Source organism: Lampris incognitus, chromosome 2 (assembly GCF_029633865.1).
Source record: "Lampris incognitus isolate fLamInc1 chromosome 2, fLamInc1.hap2, whole genome shotgun sequence".
Lineage (NCBI taxonomy): Eukaryota > Metazoa > Chordata > Actinopteri > Lampriformes > Lampridae > Lampris > Lampris incognitus.
The window spans coordinates 48,248,726-48,270,644 of record NC_079212.1 but is presented as its reverse complement, the minus strand read 5'-3'; the positions used below and the strand labels follow the sequence as shown (position 1 = coordinate 48,270,644).

The 21,919-nt window shown below is 46.1% G+C and overlaps 1 protein-coding gene across 1 annotated transcript in view; it reads left to right on the top strand.

The window, feature by feature from the left end:
• LOC130108096 (kelch domain-containing protein 8B-like) overlaps positions 1-21,919 on the top strand; it is a 323,003-nt gene that overhangs the window by 208,453 nt on the left and 92,631 nt on the right. The window contains exon 3 of the mRNA XM_056274941.1: positions 8,822-9,046. Within this exon, the coding sequence (XP_056130916.1) occupies positions 8,822-9,046 (225 nt within the window). The remainder of the gene's footprint in view (positions 1-8,821; positions 9,047-21,919) is intronic.

Sequence of the window (21,919 nt, the reverse complement as noted above, 5' to 3'; positions counted from 1 at the left end):
CTGTGTTATGTTTATCTGTCGTCTTGTTTCACCCCGTTTATTGTAAAGCCACTTTGAGTGTTAGAAAAGCGCTACATAAGATTGATTTATTATAATTATTAATGTATTTGAGAGACTATTGTATTTATGTGATTTGTGATTATTCGTGAGATTATTGTGATTTTAATGACTATATTGTGGTTCTTTTTTGTGTGGTTATTTGTTTTAATTTGTCGAGTCTGGTGTAGAGGATTTGTATCCTGTGCCAGAAAAATTTCATTAAATTTCATTAAAGCATGTCTTGAAGCATGCTCAATAATCCAGGTAAGAAAACCAAAGAAAGTTGAGTCAGTTCATCTGGACACAACGTTTAGTGGGAGAAACGTTTCATCACTCATCAAAGTGACCTCTTCAGTCTCAACTGACTGCAGGTACCCCACCCTTATAAACAATACAGTGGCATAACGACCGAAACCAACGATCGGTTTCATATGCAAATTACCGTGACCATTAATTAGAGTTGCAATGGCCATGTGTACTGTTCACAGAGGATTTGGGAATGTTTGAAATCACAGCATTGTAAGATGGTGACAGATGTAGTTTTCGCCCCCCCCCCGGTTCAGGGATGGTCGTTCCCGCTTCACATAGATGGCCTCTTTGGCACCCCATTAAAACCAGCGTTCCTCCCTATCAAGGATGTGCACATCATCATTCTTGAAAGAGTGGCCACTGGCCTGTAGATGGTGTAGACTGTTGGGTAGACTATGGTGTAGACTGTTGTGTAGACTGTGGTGTAGATGGTGTAGACTGTGGAGTCCTGGCCTGACATGTTAGCTCTCCTGTGTTGTGTTATCCTCTTGGACAGCATCTCTTTGGTTTCCCCGATGTACAAGTCACAGCAATCCTGCTGGCACTTAACAGTGTACACCATATTGCTCTGGTTGTGCCGGGGGACCCGATCCTTGGGGTGGACCAACTTCTGGCCTTTTGGGGTTTGAAAGCAACTGAGACACGGTGTTTGGAAAATACGCGTCTCAACTGTTCCGACACTCCCGACACATACAGAATCACCACTGGTTTACACTTAGACACCTGTTGTCTTTGTCCTCTCGTCGATCGGCTGGTGCATGGTGCACTGTTTGGGCGTCTTCCTCGCTTTGACACACTTAACCGGGACCTGTTTACTGTTGGATTTCTCCCCTTCCCCGGCCACTGTGTCGGTGGGGACATTGTCAGCTCGGTGGTCCAGTGTCCTGATGACTCCTAGTTTGTGCTCCAGTGGATGATGAGAGCCAAACCTTAAGTACTGATCAGTATGTGTTGGTTTACAGTAAACACCAACAATCAAATGTCCCCCATCAGCACCTGTAATTTCACAGTGTAAGAAGGCTAACCTGTCATTTTTCACATCCTCCCTGGTGAACTTGATGTGGCTTGTGAATAGTACACATGGCCATTGTAACTCTAGTTAATGGTCATGGAAATTTGCATATGAAACCAATCGTTGGTTTCGGTCGTTCTGCCACCGTATTGTTTATAAGGGTGGGGAGACCTGCAGTCAGGTGAGACTGAAGAAGTCGCGTAGATGATGATGAAACTTATGTGTCAGTAAACGTTGGGTCCAGATGAACTGATTCAACCTTCTTTGGTGTAGAAAACAGTTGCTGTAATGAGCTGCTATCCCAGTGCTTCACCTCTTACTTGACGTGTACAGACTCAACGTGACATCGGAGCATTTACGCAAGCCATGTGGGGGGATTCTCTGAGTAATAGTAATAATAATAATAATAATAATAATAATACATGTTATCTGTGGGCGCCTTTCAGAGCACTCAAGGACACCTTACAGAAGACAGTAGAAAACAAGCAGCACTGTATCAGACAGCATACAATCAAAACAAAGCAAGGTAGACAATAAAAAGTTAACACAACAGATAAGTATAAAATCATCATCTGAACAAAACTCAGTGAAGTGTGGGTCAGACTCAATATGCCAGTCTGAAAAGGTGCGTTTTGAGATGGGATTTGGAGGTTGAAAGAGAGTCAGTGTTGTGAACGTCTTGTGAGAGAGAGTTCCATAGGCGGGGGGCAGAACAACTGAAGGCTCTAGACCCCATGGTAGTCCAGCGGGCCGATGGTGTAGTGAGTTTGAGAGCAGAAGAGGATCTGAGAGTGTGTGGATACGAAGGAGTTCGGAACGACATGAAGGAGCTAGGTTATTAAGGGCCTTAAAGGTGAGGATAAGGATCTTGAAGTCAATACGGTATTTAACAGGGAGCCAATGGAGCTGCTGCAGAGCAGGAGTGATGTGGTTAGTGGTTGAATAGTGGTGGAATGAGATTCGGTGGTGACACTCATGAAATTGTCCATGATACGGGACATCCCGCGACGGACATCTTAATCGTATGAGCTCATTATTTTCAGTTATTCTCATAAACCGTTCGTTTGCATCGTAATCTCTCTGCCGATCTGTGTTTTTACCATGCGTTTATTTTTCTTGTAGGGCTATTCCACCAGAGTCTGCAATCTTTAACTCGGAATTGTTCTGCAGCCTTCCCTTCTCCAATCCCTCCCACTCAGTCGGACCTGTGTGCCGCTGCTGCTATCGATCGCTGCACCCTCATGCCTACTTTCGCAGACCCCATCTCGCGCTTCTCTCACTCCTACACACCTCCACATCTTTATCACTCATTCTTTCACCATGTTTCCTTTTCCCATTCACTTTAATTCCTCTTCTTTTTCTTTTCTTTTGCATGATTCTGCCTCATTTCCCATGCCCAGGGCCTCCCTTTTACCCCTCCTCCCCCTTTTTCTATCTCCGGATTTTGTCCTTTGGCTTTCCTCTCATTCAGCCCTGTTGCATGTTGGGGTGTTAGTGAATGAGTGAATTTGGGAGATGGGTTAGAATTTGAGGTTATGCATTGGGGCACAGCATTCTGAACGAAGTGTCTCTCAGGCCAGTCCAGTAATTTTTTCCCACTTTTTTGTCCCCAGTTGTACTTGGCCGATTACCCCACTCTTCCAACGCGCCCCACTTGCTGCTCCACCCCCTCTGCTGATCCGGGGAGGGCTGCAGACTACCACATGCCTCCTCCCATACATGTGGAGTCGCCAGCCACTTCTTTTCACCTGACAGTGAGGAGTTTCACCAGGGAAATGTAGCGCGTGGAAGGATCACGCTATTCCCCCCAGTTCTCCCTACCCCCGAATGGGCGCCCTGACCGACCAGAGGAGGCGCTAGTGCAGCGACCAGAACACATACCCACATACGGCTTCTTACCCACAGACATGGCCAATTGTGTCTGTAGGGACCACCCGACCAAGCCGGAGGTAACATGAGGATTTGAACCGGCGATCCCCGCGTTGGTAGGCAACGGAATAGACCACCATGCCACCCGGATGTCCAGTCAAGTCATTTGAAGGCGTTTGCTTCAATCCCATCCACATCATAGCTCACAAATACGTGAGTCATTGGTGTATCACAAGAGTGATTTATTAACTACGGGAAACAAAGCAGCAAAAATAAACTAATAAAATAAAGAAAAATAAACAAATCAATAGATTACAGACTAAAAGCAATGAACTGAATGGATGAATATGTTGGGGAACACAAGAACAGCAATATACTTACAACATGGTTACCTTGGCAAACTTCTAATAGTTAGCCAGTAATAAACTGTCATGGCTGCGTGGTCTGGGGCAGCTGGGCTCACCTGTTTCCCATTCCCTGTTTTGGCTCGTCATTCCGGCCCCTGCTTTGCTCACCTGCCCCCCATTACCTGGTTGCCTTGCCATGTCTGTCCCTGCACCTGCGTTGCTCTCGTGTTCCCCAGCCCCTGATTGGCATGCCAGCAGATATATGTCCCCCCCGGTTGCCCTGGCGCTGTGTCTGGTCGTTATATGTTAACTTTTAGCAGTCTAATGCTTCAGGTTTTGTCTCGAGCCTTCCTTGCTGCCGGTATCGATGCCCCCTGTTTTGTGTGAGTTTGTTTGCTTTATTAAATCGCTGTTCTAGACCAGCCTGTCTCCGCCGTCTGAATTGGTTCTTCAATTCTATCTCCCGGCGTGACATAAACTCATTTTGCCGAGGCCGCGGTTCAGACATGACAGTGATGGAAGACAGCCAAGAATACATGAAAACATTTTGAAAACAGATGAGAAAATAGAGAGCAGAGAGGAAATTGTGTGTATCTAGTTCTCAAACATTTCAACGCTTGAACTGAGCATTATATAGTGCCAAGTGCAGGTGGAGTGTAGCTGCTTGGGTTTACGCATGTCTTTCATGGAGGACTGCTTTGGTTTTCATCAGTCGTGACTTGGCTGAGTTGGGGCTCGGTTTGGTGCGTGAGCTTTAAGTCCTTCTCGGTTAAGCTCGACAGGGTCTTTTACCGAGGAGTCAGAATCCCAATGGCGGCCTCTACAACTTTTTTCGAGCGGCACCCATTGCTGCTTGGAGGCATTCACCCTGCCTGTCGTTTTCCCAACACCAAGTTGTCATCCCGCAGTATCCATACTCTTCTCTTCCCCCATCCTCTCTCTTCTGTTCACATCCACTCTACCTGCCGTAATTTCACCTCACCTTTCTTACAGATTCCACTATAACAAAGTTGAGCGATGTTCAGCAGATGAGAAACAACATACAGGTTTTTTAAGGGGGCAGTCTTTCTCAGTGCCAGCCTGTCTGTCTGTTCTCAAAGAGGACCCCAGCACTAGTGCTTCTCCCTACTTTGGCATTTTTATCAAGATAACTGGATTGGTTATTATTGCCCAGACACGAATAACAAAACTTTTATGTAGCTGTCATGTCCATACAAGGGATTCTGGAGTATGTACTCTTTTTTCTGTTTAGCAATTGCTCTCATGCATTTCTAGATTGGTTGAGTTGGATTTTGATTGGATTTGAAGATTTATTAAGAAATCGCTACCAATTACTAGTGTAGTAGAAGCCGTATTTGCCCCTGATATCTACCGGTGGTCACCCGGGGTCGAGTATAACTGTCCTTTAGGATGCCTGCATGTGTCATCTTTTTATGTGGAGTGGCTGATGTGCCTGCAGCCACCACACATTCCTTGGCAGGAGTTTCGCCAGGGGGACATTGCACGTGGGAGGATCACGCTATTCCCCCCCGAACAGGCACCCTGACCGACCAGAGGAGGTGCCAATGCAGTGACCAGGACACATACACACATCCGGCTACCCACCTGCAGACACGGCCAATGGTGTCTAGGGACGCCCGACCAAGCCAGAGGTAACATGGGATTCGAATCGGCGATCCCTGTGTTGGAAGGCAATGGAATAGACCGCTACACTACCTGGACGCCCCCGCTTCCACTACTCTTTCCCATATCTTCATGCTGTGTCTGATGAAATTTATACCTCTGTAGTTGCTACAGTTCTGCACATCACCCTTGTTCTTGAAAGTCGGTACCAGTATGCTTCTTCTCCACTCCTCAGGCATCCTCTCACTTTCCAAAATTGTGTTAAACAGTCTAGTTAAAAACTCCACTGCCATCTCTCCTAAACACCTCCATGCCTCCACAGGTATGTCATCAGGACCAACTGCCTTTCCACTCTTCATAGCTGCCCTCACTTCTTCCTTGCTACTCTTCATGATTCACTATCCCCACATCATCCAGCCTCCTCTTTCTCTAATTTTCTTCTTTCATCAGCCCCTCAAAGTACTCATTTCATCTTCTCAACACACTCTCCTCACTTGCCAGCACATTTTCATCTCTATCCTTCATCACCCTTACCTGCTGGATATCCTTCCCAGCTCGGTCCCTGTCTAGCCAATCAGTACAAGTTCTTTTCTCCTTTCTTAGCATCTAACCTGTCATAAAACTCACGATACGCCTTTTCCTTTGCCTTTGTCACCTCTGTCTTTGCTTTACACCACATCTCCTTGTACTCCTGTCTACTTTCTTCATCTCTCTGACTATCCCACTTCTTCTTTGACAACCTCTTCCTCTGTATAGTTTGCTGTACTTCCTCACTCCACCACCAAGTCTCCTTGTCTTCCTTCCTCTGTCCTGATGACACACCAAGTACCTTCCTAGCTGTCTCCCTCACTATTTCTGCAGTGCTTGCCCAGCCATCCGGCAACTCTTCACTACCACCCAGTACCTGTCTTACCTCCTCTCTGAACTCCACACAACAGTCTTCCTTCTTCAACTTGCACCATTTGATCCTTGGCTCTGTCTTCACTCTCTTCCTCTTCTTGGTCTCCAAAGTCGTCCTACAGACCACCATTCGATGCTGCCTAGCTACGTTCTCCCCTGTCACCACCTTGCAGTCTCTAACCCTGTTCAGATCGCGCCTCCTGCATAAGATATAGTCCACCTTTGTGCACTTTCCTCCACTCTTGTATGTCACCCTGTGTTACTCCCTCTTCTTGAAATATGTATTCATCACAGCCATTTCCATCCTTTTCACAAAATCCACCACCATCTGTCCTTCCACATTCCTCTCCTTGACACCATACCTACTCATCACCTCTGTTCCCTTCACCATCATGCCTATTGAAGTCCGCTCCAATCACTACTCTCTCCTCCTTGGGTACACTCTCCACCACAAAATCCAACTCACGCCAGAATTCTTCTTTTTTTCCATCTTCCATCTTTCTCTTCCATCTTGCGGGGCATATGCACTGATAACATTCATCATCACCTCTTTGATTTCCAGCTTCATACTCATCACTCTGTCCAACACTGTCTTCACCTCCAACACACTCTTGACATACTCTTCTTTCAGAATTACCCCTACCCTATTTCTCCTCCTATCTACACCATGGTAGAAGAGTTTGAACCCACCTCTGATGCTCCTGGCCTTACTCCCCTTCCACCTGGTCTCTTGCACACACAGTATATCTACCTTCCTTCCTTCCATCATATCAGCCAGCTCTCTCCCTTTACAAGTCTTAGTGCCAACATTCAAAGTTCTGACTCTCACATCCACACTCCTACCCTTCCTCCGCTCCCACTGCCTCTGGACATGCCTTCCCCCTCTCCTTCTTCTACAACATACACTCACTGGCCACTTTATTAGGTACACCTTGCTAGTACCGGGTTGGACCCCCTTTTGCCTTCAGAACTGCCTTAATCCTTTGTGGCATAGATTCAACAAGGTACTGGAAACATTCCTCAGAGAGTTTGGTCCATATTGACATGATAGCATCACGCAGTTGCTGCAGATTTGTCGGCTGCACATCCATGATGCGAATCTCCCGGTCCACCACATCCCAAAGGTGCTCTATTGGATTGAGATCTGGTGACTGTGGAGGCCATTTGAGTACAGTGAACTCATTGTCATGTTCAAGAAACCAGTCTGAGATGATTCGAGCTTTATGACATGGCGCGTTATCCTGCTGGAAGTAGCCATCAGAAGATGGGAACACTGTGGTCATAAAGGGATGGACATGGTCAGCAACAATACGCAGGTAGGCTGTGGCGTTGACACGATGCTCAAGTTGGTACTAAGGGGCCCAAAGTGTGCCAAGAAAATATCCCCCACACCATTACACCACCACCACCAGCCTGAACCGTTGATACAAGGCAGGATGGATCCATGCTTTCATGTTGTTGACGCCAAATTCTGACCCTACCATCCGAATGTCGCAGCAGAAATCGAGACTCATCAGACCAGGCAACGTTTTTCCAATCTTCTATTGTCCAATTTTGGTGAGCCTGTGCGAATTGTAGCCTCAGTTTCCTGTTCTTAGCTGACAGGAGTGGCACCCGGTGTGGTCTTCTGCTGCTGTAGCCCATCTGCCTCAAGGTTCGACGTGTTGTGCGTTCAGAGATGCTCTTCTGCATACCTCGGTTGTAATGAGTGGTTATTTGAGTTACTGTTGCCTTTCTATCAGCTCGAACCAGTCTGGCCATTCTCCTCTGACCTCTGGCATCAACAAGGCATTTTCGCCCACAGAACTGCCGCTCACTGGATATTTTCTCTGTTTCGGACCATTCTCTGTAAACCCTAGAGATGGTTGTGCGTGAAAATCCCAGTAGATCAGCAGTTTCTGAAATACTCAGACCAGCCCGTCTGGCACCAATAACCATGCCACGTTCAAAGTCACTTAAATCCCCTTTCTTCCCCATTCTGATGCTCGGTTTGAACTGCAGCAGATCGTCTTGACCATGTCTACATGCCTAAATGCATTGAGTTGCTGCCATGTGATTGGCTGATTAGAAATTTGCGTTAACGAGCAGTTGGACAGGTGTGCCTAATAAAGTGGCCGGTGAGTGTACATTACAGCATAGTTCCCACCGGCACCCTGCTGGCCAACAATACCGGTGGCGGTCGCTGGTAACCCGGACCTCGACCGGTCGGTATGGAAATCCAATTTATGATCAGCATATTTGATTTAGCAAAGGTTTTATTACGCCGGATACCATCCCTGATGCAACCCTCCCCATTTATACGTGCTTTGAAACAACACTAAGAACACACTGGCTTGTGCATCTTCAGTGGCTGGGTTTAGTGATTTCTCTTATAAGTCGATGATATCCACACCATGGTTGCTAGCAAAATATTTCTTAAAAAATTACCAACATGTTAGAATACATGATAATCTTGTCATTTCTACTTATACTACACAAAATATTGTTAAATGTACAATGACTGACAAACAGGATCCAAAAACCCCAATCCATTTTTTTCCATAGGTGAAAAATAAATGGACCTGGATATAATCTAAAAACCCCGAAATAATGACAACCCGTTTAGACGTCTATTTCTAATGTTGTTTAAGGGTTATGTGTCAGAGTTAGTTTTTTGTCCCTCTCATTGAGATGGTCAGTTCAGTTTTTTGAACCTGAAACTTAGCCACTCTGCCTCCTCAAGGTGGTCGCCAGGGAAAGATGCCGGTGACAGCGTTGGAGGCCCTTGACCTTGAGGTAAAGAGCTGGACACGCTACCCCTGCATCCCAAGCCGACGAGCCTTCTCCTGTTGTGTTGCTACCGAACGGACCCTCTTCAGCATGGGCGGTCTCCAGCAGCCGGGCCCTCATAACTTCTACTCCAGGCCCCACTTTGTCAGCACTGTGGAGGAATATGATCTGGAACAGGGTAAGTGGTTACCTCACCATCGTGTGATTTTATTCCTCGCTATGGTGGAATGGACCATGAAGTTAGGTTGGTTCCCCAAGGTTGGTTTCAATGTTAGCAGCTGTGGGGAGATACTTATCGTGGGCTTTGGACTATTTCAAAAAGCGACGGTTTTGAGTCCAGTTGTGTGTGAAGTAAGACGAAGAACCAAATAAATGTTACCTTCAAGAACCGAATGATTTAAATTGTAGTTATCTTTAGTTTTCCTCTGTGATGATAAGTCATGGTTACCCCAAGCCTCTCAAATTCTGGGCAGATGAGTACTACGGGGAAGTCAAATTCAGAGCATGTTTTCCTCATAGATGGAATTAGACCACAGTTTTGGTAGTTACGGAGGACCACCGTTGCACTGTCCACAGAGCAGGAGGTGACGTGAGATGCAGATGAAGAGAAATTTCATCAGCCTTCTTAAGACAAACAAAGGTGAAAAAAGTCAACTCTTATAATCAGGCAGCATGGCTACTTCTATATATATAAAGTGAGAGTGTATGTTTGCATGTTTTCTTAAAACTCCAGAAATACTCATTGTAGAACAAAAAGAAAAGTATCTTTAGAATCAGCACTTTCCAAGGATTGTACAGTTCAAAACATATTTCGAAGACCAAGTAAAATTTTTGGTTTATTTGCGAAAGAGGCATTCCAATGATGCTTTGTGGAGACTTCCGGTAAATCCTTCCAGTGGTCAAGGGAGGCACTACACCTAACATTGTCAATGCTAGCCTGAAGGCACGCAACACGGTTTACCCTGAGGCGCTTGAGCACTGAGCGATTAATACACACATTGGCGAAGAAGCTTGAGGAATGGATTTAAAATTATGACATTTGATAATTTTCGTTAATAAGATTCGTTTATTCAACATTCATTTATCACATGTAACATATCTTAACTTATCCTATATTTCCTCATGTAAAGATCAGATTGTCTTGGTTGTTTTGGTGAGAACATTTTCCCCGGGCAATGCCGGGTACCTCTATTAGTAAGAACAGGTTTTGAGATTCAAGCAGTCTCGCTTGAAAGCTACTTGAAACCACAGTTTTACACCACTGAACAGCTTTGCTGAGCACCTCTACTGGCATAGTTGCATCTTGTATCCCATTGTGATGACATTGAAGAGATGACGGATCGAATCCCGCAGCAGTTGAAAAATAAGCTCGGTTACATTGGTGACAGCGGTGGGATCCGGAAGTGTCCGGAAGCGTACAGATCCTCATAAGTCTATTCGGAGTGCGGGAATAACGAAGCGTGAGGGTGTGCTTCTGGGAGAGGGTGACTACTGTAACGTACAAAAATACTCATTGGCCGATCACCAGTGGGGCGGCCGCTTTGGTCGAGTGGTTAGCGATGTCGCCTCGTGGTGCAGTACAACCCTGGTTCGAATCCCGCAGGGGGCGGAAATATGCTTGGCTACATGGGATGTAAGATATATATATATCTCTCTTTCAGGCCCCCAGTAAGGTCTCTGCGTTGTGTAAGGTGATGTATACCAGGGCTGGGAAGACAGACATGGAACAGGACTCCAGGCATCCATCAGTTAACTGTGCCCCAGCTGCCTGCTCATCCCCTTGTTGAATCTAAACTACTCACCCTCTGATTAGGAGTCAAGCCAACCGGGTTTAATCTGACAGTTGTTCATTATGGCATACATGCTGTCATGCATACTGCCATTCACCTCGTTGTTGTGTGTAATATGTTTGTTTCTGCTATTGTGTGGCTGTGTTGTTGGTGATAATGTGTGGTTGTCCATGGCTGTGTTGTGCTGCAGAGTTTAACATGCTGTACCGAAAACAAATTCCACCGGCCTCGGTCGTGTGGCTAATAAACAATCTAAATCCAAATCTAATTATCTGTTAACGCAGGCAAACCTTGCATCAACCATCACATCAGTCCCACGTTAATCAGAACTACGCAGGACTGGTGAGACGGGTACTGAAGTGTGTAATATTATAATGTGTTGGTCTCTCGTGATGGCTCGTACCTAGTGCCCCCTTATCCAGGGTGCAGTGCGGAGCCTCTTTGATTAAAAGCCCATTAACTCCACAACCCCTCGTACCACAGCAGCCAGCAGTCATTCAGCCAGGGAGCAGATTTTAAAATATTACAAATAAGAAAGGTAGGCGAGACGCTCACTGAATTATTTAAGGTGATTAAAGATGTTATAGTGATTCAGTTATACCTTAAATGAAAAATCCATTTAAATAAATTATTTTAAACTGTTTCAGAGTGGTGGCGCAGTGGTCAGCGCGGTCGCCTCACAGCAAGAAGGTCCTGGGTTCGAGCCCCAGGGTAGTTCAACCCTGGGGGTCATCCCGGGTCCAAAGACATGCAGGTCAGGTGAATCGGCCATACTAAATGGCCCCTAGGTGTGTGTGAGAGATGGCCTGGCGGCCTGTCCAGGGTGTCTCCCCGCCTGCTGCCGAGTGACTGCTGGGATAGGCGCCAGCATCCCGCGACCCTGAGAGCAGGATAAGCGGTTTGAATAGTGGATGGATGGATGGATGGATGGATGTATCAGAGTGTGGCACTTTCTCCTGTCCTACTCCATAGTAAGATGGAAAAAAATAATCAAAATAAAATTTTGTGAACAAAAATCCATGAATTTGATTAAAAAAAAACAAGGAGTTTTTGGGCAGTATAATACCACTGTTCACATTTAAAGGTACGTCTGAAGGGGTTTCAGGTCTGCATGGTCAGGCTCAGCCTGTCATGTCTTCTCCATCCAGATTCAGAGTTTCTGAATAGTTCATTTGCTCAACAGTGGCCGTCTAACTCATCTGAGTAACACATTGTCTTCTAGAGGCTGTACAAAGTCTCTTCACATCATGACCCGGAAGAGGATCACAAATTGACCTCTTTTTCCTGTCAGAAAATGTCCAAAAATGTTCACAGCTTGGTCTGCATTCCCTGACAAGCTTACAAGAACGTCCATAATGAAAGATGCTGTTGGTTAAACAATAAGATTTAAACCGAGAAAAGACAGAAACAAAGTGAGTGAGGCTGATGATGCAGAGGGAGTCAGAAAGAAAGATATGCACAGAGTCTTGTGTTTTGTATTGACATAGTGTACACAATTGTGACAAAATGTACTCCATCCGTTATCCGAACTCGGGTCGTGGGTTGCTGGAGCCTGTCCCAGCAGTCATTGGGCGGCAGGTGGGGAGACACCCTGCACAGGCCGCCAGGCCATCACAGGGCCCACACATTCACATCTAGGGACAATTTAGTACGGCCGATCCACCTGACCTACATGTCTTTGGGAGAAACCGGAGCCCCCGGAGGAAACCCACGCAGACACGGGGCGAACATGCAAACTCCACACAGAGGACGACCCAGGACGACCCCCAAGGTTTGACAACTCCGGGGTTCGAACCCAGGACCTTCTTGCTGTGAGGCGACCACGCTAACCACTGTGCCACCGTGCTGCCCCAAAATATACTAATTTTCACCAATATTGCATCCCGGGACAGAATTTGCGGGTCAGGCAAATGTTGGGGCAAGAGATCTACCCAGTATAGCTTAGTTCTAAACGCAGTATTGCTGCTAAACTTCACCACTAATACAGCGTTTTCCCTTACGGTGTTCCATGTGGTGTCTTGGTGCTCTTCCTCCTCACAGTCCCTTCTCTCACGTGAACAGTGTCATCATCACTGTTTTCCTTATCTAGGAAACATATATGATCAATATATGATGAATATATGGTAAAGATACAATAAATATACATGATAAATATACGATAAATATATACAATAAATATACATGATAAATATATATAATAAATATACATGATAAATATATGATGAATATATGGTAAAGATACAATAAAGATACATTATAAATATATGATAAATATAGATGATAAATATAGATGATAAATATATGATAAATATATATAATAAATATAGATGATAAATATATGATAAATATACATGATAAATATATGATACATATGTAATAAATATAGATGATAAATATATGATAAATTAACATGATAAATATATATAATAAATATAGATGATAACTATATGAGGATTATTTTGTGTCCCAGACTGTTTCAAAAGACATGGGTGACTGTTTGATGAGCCAGTTTCCCAGAGCTAGGTCTCAGTTAAATCCTAGTGTAAGTAGTCTCAGGTTAGGTAGCTATTCTATTATGCTGATGTATTGTGGGTAAATATTACCTTGGATCGAACCTGTTTTCTCATGCTCTCTGCTCGTAGCCTGCCTCTTAATCATCTCTTTCTAGATAATTCTTCAGCAGAACTTTGTCAGACAGTTGTGTTGTTTGAGTCTCCACTTTGTGCTCTGCAGACTCCCAATCTGCAAAGTGTACTCGAGCGTCACTAAGTCTCGTCTCCAGAGAAAGTCTTTGTCATTTGTTCTGTGTCTGTTTGACATTTGGTGCGAGCAGCTGATTTGTGGTGTACAGAAGAAAAATCTGCACGAAATGAACTCGTTCTTAGCTTTATTCGACAAGTGTTGTTCCGTGGAGTGTTGCTTGCCTTAAATAATTGAGCCTGTGGGCTGAATTTCAGTGTGTTTTTACTGGCATGCTCTGCCTCCTTCCAGCGAGCCTTTTTATTGTTAAAGCAGTTCTGGCTATTTTATTTCTCTAAGATGTTTTTTATTTCTTTTCACCTTATTACCTTTTCTATCTCTAATTCCTTTAAAAATATTTTATATTGTCTTTATTTCGGATTTCATGTATTTTTATGCCTTATGTAATGTACTTTCACTTGCCTTTGTATATGGAATGTGCTACACAGACAAACTTGCCTTGCCTGTCATTGTCAGCTTATGCAGGCGGGTGTGTGTGTGTGTGTGTGTGTGTGTGTGTGTGTGTGTATATATATATATATATATATATATATATATATATATATATATATATATATATATATATACTAGAAGAACCCCACTACAATGTAGCGGTTTGGTTATCCACCCGTCTAAATCTCCCTCCTCTTCATCCTGCCAGGTAACCGCCTTCCCCCTGCCCCTAACCCCCCCCCCACTCCAACCCCCTCCCCCCAAATGCTCAGAATCATCTGAAATGCCGAGAAAAGTGGTTTTTAGCCATTTTTAGAAAATGCATATTTTGCATAATTATGCATAATTACGTATAATTTTAATGTTCTGGGATTTTTCTCTTACTCCCTGAGACAATACCTATCACCTCCAAAAAGAATTAGGATCATAAGTGCTTTAGTTTTCAGTCCCGCTATCTACACTAACTAACACACACACACACTAACACCACACACACACACACACACACATTACGAAAATATATGAGTCGATATACACTGCTCAAAAAAATAAAGGGAACACATAAGCAATGCAATGTAGCTCCAAGTCAATCACACTTTTGAGATATCAACCTGTCCAGTTAGGAAGCAACACTGATTTGTGAATCAATTTCACCTGTTGGTAAATTGTCTAATTTCCACCTGGTGGAAATTAGACAATTTGCAAGACAACCCCTATAAAAGGAATGGATTTGCAGGTGGTGGCCACAGACCATTTGCCTGTCCTCATCTTTTCTGGCCGATCTTTGGTTAGTTTTTCATTTTGCTAGTGCCCTCACCACCAGAGGTGGCATGAGGCGGTATCTGCAACCTACAGAAGTTGCTCAGGTAGTGCAGCTCATCCAGGATGGCACATCAATGCGTGCTGTGGCAAGAAGATTTGATGTGTCTCCCAGCACAGTGTCCAGAGCATGGAGGAGGTACCAGGAGACAGGCCAGTACACCAGGAGACGTGGAGGGGGCCGCAGGAGGACAACAACCCCGCAGCAGGACCGCTATCTGGTCCTTTGTGCAAGGAGGAACAGGAGGAGCACTGCCGGAGCCCTACAAAACGACCTTCAACAGGCCACTAATGTGCAGGTTCCTGCTCAAACAGTGAGAAACAGAATGCATGAGGATGGTATGAGGGCCCGACGTCCACAATTGGGGCCTGTGCTCACAGCCCAACACCGTGCAGCCCGATTGACCTTTGCCAGAGAACATCTTGGGTGGCAGATTCGCCATTGGCGCCCTGTGCTCTTCACAGATGAGAGCAGGTTCACACTGAACACATGTGACAGACGTGAGAGAGTCTGGAGACACTGTGGAGAACGTTCTGCTGCCTGCAACATCCTCCAGCATGACCGGTTTGGCGGTGGGTCAGTGATGGTCTGGGGAGGCATATCCTTGGAGGGCCGCACAGACCTCTACGTGCTAGCCAGAGGTACCATGACTGCCATTAGGTACCGGGATGGGATCCTCAGACCCATTGTCAGACCATATGCTGGTGCAGTGGGCCCTGGGTTCCTGCTCATGCATGACAATGCTCGTCCTCATGTGGCCAGAGTGTGTCAGCAGTTCCTGTATGTCGAGGGCATTGATGCTATGGACTGGTCTGCACGTTCCTCAGACCTGAATCCAATCGAGCACCTCTGGGACATCATGTCTCGTACCATCCGCCAACGCGATGTCGCACCACAGACTGTCCAGGAGTTGACCGATGCCCTGATCCAGGTCTGGGAGGAGATCCCTCAGGAGACCATCCATCGTCTCATCAGGAGCATGCCCAGACGTTGTAGGGAGTGCATACAGGCACGTGGAGGCCACACACACTACTGAGCCTCATTTTGAATCGTCTTGAAGAATTTCCATAGAAGTTGGATCAGCCTATGTTCTCATTTTCCACTTTGATTTTGAGTATGATTCTGAATCCAGACCTTAATGGGCTAATGATTTTGATTTCCATTGATCATTCTTAGGTTATTTTGCTCTAAACACATTCCTCTGTCTAATAAATAAAGATTTTCAGCTGAAATATTTCATTCATCGAGGTCTATATTGTGTTTTTAGGTGTTCTCTTTATTTTTTTGAGCAGTATATATGTATATATACACTCACCGGCCACTTTATTAGGCACACCTGTCCAACTGCTCGTTAACGCAAATTTCTAATCAGCCAATCACATGGCAGCAATTCAATGCATTTAGGCATGTAGACATGGTCAAGACGATCTGCTGCAGTTCAAACCGAGCATCAGAATGGGGAAGAAAGGGGATTTAAGTGACTTTGAACGTGGCATGGTTGTTGGTGCCAGACGGGCTGGTCTGAGTATTTCAGAAACTGCAGATCTACTGGGATTTTCACGCACAACCATCTCTAGGGTTTACAGAGAATGGTCCGAAAAAGAGAAAATATCCAGTGAGCGGCAGTTCTGTGGGCGAAAATGCCTTGTTGATGCCAGAGGTCAGAGGAGAATGGCCAGACTGGTTCGAGCTGACAGAAAGGCAACAGTAACTCAAATAACCACTCATTACAACCGAGGTATGCAGAAGAGCATCTCTGAAACCACAACACGTCGAACCTTGAGGCAGATGGGCTACAGCGGCAGAAGACCACACCGGGTGCCACTCCTGCCAGCTAAGAACAGGAAACTGAGGCTACAATTCGCACAGGCTCACCAAAATTGGACAATAGAAGATTGGAAAAACGTTGCCTGGTCTGATGAGTCTCGATTTCTGCTGCGACATTCGGATGGTAGGGTCAGATTTTGGCGTCAACAACATGAAAGCATGGATCCATCCTGCCTTGTATCAACGGTTCAGGCTGGTGGTGGTGGTGTAATGGTGTGGGGGATATTTTCTTGGCACACTTTGGGCCCCTTAGTACCAACTTGAGCATCGTGTCAACGCCACAGCCTACCTGAGTATTGTTGCTGACCATGTCCATCCCTTTATGACCAAAGTGTTCCCATCTTCTGATGGCTACTTCCAGCAGGATAACGCGCCATGTCATAAAGCTCGAATCATCTCAGACTGGTTTCTTGAACATGACAATGAGTTCACTGTACTCAAATGGCCTCCACAGTCACCAGATCTCAATCCAATAGAGCACCTTTGGGATGTGGTGGACCGGGAGCTTCGAATCATGCATGTGCAGCCGACAAATCTGCAGCAACTGTGTGATGCTATCATGTCAATATGGACCAAACTCTCTGAGGAATGTTTCCAGTACCTTGTTGAATCTATGGCACGAAGGATTAAGCCAGTTCTGAAGGCAAAGGGGGGTCCATCCCGGTACTAGCAAGGTGTACCTAATAAAGTGGCCAGTGAGTGTATATATATATACACACATGTATACATATATATATATATATAGCGTTTTTTTTCTTTGGAAACCGTCAGTGGTGTTGATAAAAGTGCTCAACAAATGAGGTGCGGAATATTAAGATAGATGTAGGAAATTTTTAAAAAAATTCATAGCAGTACAAGCTTGTTTCTTGCATCATGCACTCATCAGCTGCCCATAGCCAGCTCCACTCCACTTCTCTAGACTTCACAAGCATATTCGTGGCCAGTGCAAACAGGGACACGGAAATTGTGCAGCCAGTGATGATACCCTTTTTATAGTCGATGCCACGCTGATGTCGAGGTCCCAGAGGTAGCCCTCAGGCTCAAGTTATTGTATTAGTGGAGGATGAGGTTTCGGATCTTCTCTGGGGTGGGGCGTCTGATCAGGGCCAATTCTATCAGCTTGTGTGGGATCGATCTGTAGGCATTAGGCAGGTCCAGCAACAGCACTGCCAGGGCTCCCCTGCTTTCTTGCGCCTCTCTGATCAGTTGGGATACTACACCAGTGTGCTCTATGCATCCTGGAACACCAGGGACTCTTCCCTTCAGCACCGAGGTGTCTACGTAGGGGTTCTTTGGGAGAAATACCGTGAAGCGATTGGCAACAATCTTGAAGAAGATCGTACATTCCACTCTGAGGAGCGAGGTCGTCCTAAATTGCTTGATGTTGTTTGCGTTCTACTCCTTAGGAATCCACATACCTTCTGCATAGCTCCACTGCTGCGGCACCTTTACCCTCCTCCAGATCACCCTGTAGCTCTCCCAAAGGTGCTGCACAAGCCTGGGGTACCTTTTGAAGACCTTGTAAGATACTATATGTGGCAGGGCTACGTTCCTGTGAGACTTCAAGTTCCAGACTGACCAGCAGGTGCTGGCTAATTAACCAGACATTGTGGTGGTCGACAAAGAGCAGAAGACAGCAGTAGTGATCGATGTAGCCATCCCAAGTGATGGCAACATTAGGGAGAGAGAGCATGACAAGCTAGATAAATACCAAGGGCTGAAGGAAGAACTAGATCGGATGTGGAAGGTGAAATCCACAGTAATCCCAGAGGTAACAGGAGCACTAGGGGCTGTGACCGCAAAACGGGGAGAGTGGCTCCAGCAGATTCCAGGAACAATGTCTGAGGTGTCTGTCCAGAAGAGTGCGGTCTTAGGATCAGCTAAGATATTATACAGAACCCTCAGACTCCCAGGCCTGTGGTAGAGGACCCAAACTTGAGGAGACACACACCATCTAAAAGAAAAAAGAAAAAGGGCGAGCCATCGCCACAGCGGGCAAACCATCATGGTTGGATCTTTTGATTGTGAGGGTGATTGCCGCTTGAAATGGTTGTCATGGAAACGGGTCATTCCGCTTGAGAAGGGTAATGGGGATACTAATGATCAGATTTGATGTGAATGAATTTGACAAGAGTGAATTAGCAGTGGAAAATTAGTTGGTTGCTGTTCCTAACATGTTTAACTAACTTTTCAGCAATGTTTACCCATAATACTTCATTCCAGTGGATCCTCATCGCTGTCTGCCATGGGTATCAGGCCCCCGAAATAATCCAATAAAACCCAGCTGCTGATGTGGTTCAGTATTCATAGAGCTGAGGGAAACGGAGAGAGAGAAACAGACAGACTTATGAATGGAGAAAAAAGAGAACAGAGTTTAGGCTTACATAAAGGCGCTGTGAAAGCGAGGAGAAAACAGCGAGGTCTAGCTTTGGAAGAGCTCCACAAGGCTTCGCTGAGTGTGGTGCATACATTGCTGTGTAGAGCCAGGAAAATAGAGACTTTTTGCATTCTGCAGATAACTACCCATACGATGAGTGAGAGACAGTGAGGAAGGCAGAAAATCAGGAAGTTCATTGAGAGGGACAATCCCAGACAGCAAAACGGCTGTGTCCCGGACCCGTCCCACATCCGACACTTCGTCCAGACCACATACCACATGGAATGGTGGCACTTGGGTGGTCCGCACCTGTTTGCCAAATCTGGGCCAGAACCAAGCCATAGCAATGCCGCATGTGCCACATATTTGCCAAAGGTGGTCCATATTTGTCTTGTGGTATTTGGGCCATATTCACCATTTACCACACGGGGCACTTCAGGGTCACATCCAGATCACATGTTGCCCAAAGCACCGCGTCTTTGCCAAAAAAGGCCCACATTTGATTTGGCATATTTGCTATTATACATGTGGGCCACTTCAGGCTCACATCCAGTTTGTCAGGGCCAGAAGAAGACCATCAGTGCCGCATCATTGCCTGAAGTGGCCCACATCCGGATGCTGTCTGGGATGCGAGTTGGTATCATACAACCACGTGGGCATGTACATCAATGCAAACACCCGTGCATACATACACACCTCACCTTCAAACAACCCTCAGTTTCAACGATCTTGATTAAAATAATCAGTTGTCCGATCCGACCCCTGTTCTGAGCATCCCAGCATTTAGATCTCAGAAGTTCATCCATCCATCCATCCATCCATCCATCCATTATCTAAACCGCTTATCCTGCTCTCAAGTTTGCAGGGATGCTGGAGCCTATCCCAGCAATCATTGGGCAGAAGGTGGGGAGACACCCTGGACAGGTCGCCAGTCCATCAGAGGGCCAACGCATTCACACCTAGGGACAATCTAGTACGGCTGATTCACCTGACCTACATGTCTTTGGACTGTGGGAGGAAACCAGAGCCCCCGGAGGAAACCCACACAGACACGGGGAGAACATGCAAACTCCACACAGAGGACGACCCGGGACGACCCCCCAAGGTTGGACTACCCCAGGGCTCGAACCCAGGACCTTCTGGCTGTGAGGCAACCGTGCTAACCACTGCGCCACCCTCAGAGGTTCATAATGTGTGCAGTGTGTCAGAAGTGCAGGCTGCGCATGCGAGACCCTACAGGGCAGAAATGAATCCTGACCTGTCGTGTGTCCTGGGGCAGCAGGTGAGGGAAGGGGGGTTGGTGGTGTTCTGCAGCTGAGTTCTGGGTGGTTCATCCTCTCACCCATTAAACCTCAAAGGGTTAAATGATAGGTACCCACCTGTCCATCCAGCCTATGCATGTGTTTCTGTGTGTGTTGTGTGTGTGTGTGTGTGTGTGTTTGTTTGGGCATGTGAGAGAGTGTGTTTACCCCCGTGTGCATGCGTGTGTCCTTGCGGACGGCCGGGTGTGGTTTTGGTTAAGTGGGCAGGTAGCTGAAGCCATCAAGAGTGTGCCTGTGTGTGCGCTTGTGTGGAGCGTTTTGCTGGTGTGGGTCGAGGGAACTGTGCAGTTGTGCGCTGATGGAAAAAAATGAGCGAGATCCTTCCCTGGGTTTTGGGCAGCTGCCTGGTTGAGTGGGAATGCTGGGGGAAAGCCGGCATCCTTTCACCGTGTCTGGAGAGGTGTGATGAAGAGGTGTGATGAAGAGGTGTGATGAAGAGGTGTGATGTGCTCCTGCGGTGCTCTCCGAGGAGGTGCCGGCTGGGCATGCTTCCTCACAGGTTTCATTTGCTTAACTTGGTGTGACACGAGCACCGTCTCAACCGTCTGGGTTTGTGTTTCAGAACGTGTGTGCGTGTGTGTGAGCACGCATGTATATGATTGTGCGTCTGTCTGACTGTGTATCTGCCCATGGGTTGGTGTGTTGCTGAAATCACAAGAGTGTATGAATGCTTAGATGGTGTATACACAAAGTGTACTGTGAGTATCTGCTGTGCCTCTGTCTACCTACAATGTGTATTTGTGTGTATTTGTGCATGCGAAAGTCTGTGTGTGCCCCTCATCACACCTCATCTCACTCCTTCCTCCCCTGTGCTTGTGTGTGCTTGTGTGTGTGTGTATGTGTGTGTGTGTGTGTGTATGTGTGTGTGTGTGTGTGTGTGTGTGTGTGTGTGTGTGGTGTCTGTATTCACTATTTGTGTATGTATGTGTGTGTGTGTGTGTGTGTGTCAGTGTGTACAGTGTGTGTATGTGTGTGGTGTGTCTATTCCCTTTTTGTGTATGTGTATACAGTGTGTGTTGTGTGTGTGTGTCTGTGTGGTGTGTCTATTCACTATTTGTGTATGTGTGTATGTGTGTATACAGTGTGTACAGTGTGTGTATGTGTGTGTGGTGTGTCTATTCACTATTTGTGTATGTGTGTGTGTATACAGTGTGTGTTTGTGTGTGTGTGTGTGTGTGTGTGTGTGTGTGTGTGTGTGTGTGTGTGGTGTGTCTATTCACTATTTGTGTATGTGTGTGTAGACAGTGTGTGTGTGTGTGTATACAGTGTGTGTTGTGTGTGTGTATGTGTGTGTGTGTATACAGTGTGTGTTGTGTGTGTATACGGTGTGTGTTGTGTGTATGTGTGTGTATGTGTGTGTGTATACAGTGTGTGTTGTGTGTGTGTGTGTGTGTGTGTGTGTGTGTGTGTGTGTGTGTGTGTGTGTGTATACATCTGCTTTTTTCTGCTTGTGTGTAATTTGTGCGTGTGTCCTTCATGCTCTATCTCTCCGTCTCTCATTTGGATTTGATGGTTGGCCTTTTCATCTTCTTCTTCTCTCTCTCACACCGTCTCACTCTCATTTCCGTTCCTTTCAACGCTTCCACCGGCGGTGGTGGGGGGGGGGGTTGAGGGGTGGGGGCGTAAAACACACTTCACAGCCATGCTGTGATTGCCACACCGATAATGGAGCAGGGGGAAGAGACGGAACGAGCCACAATGCTTGATGACAAGCAACAGAAGC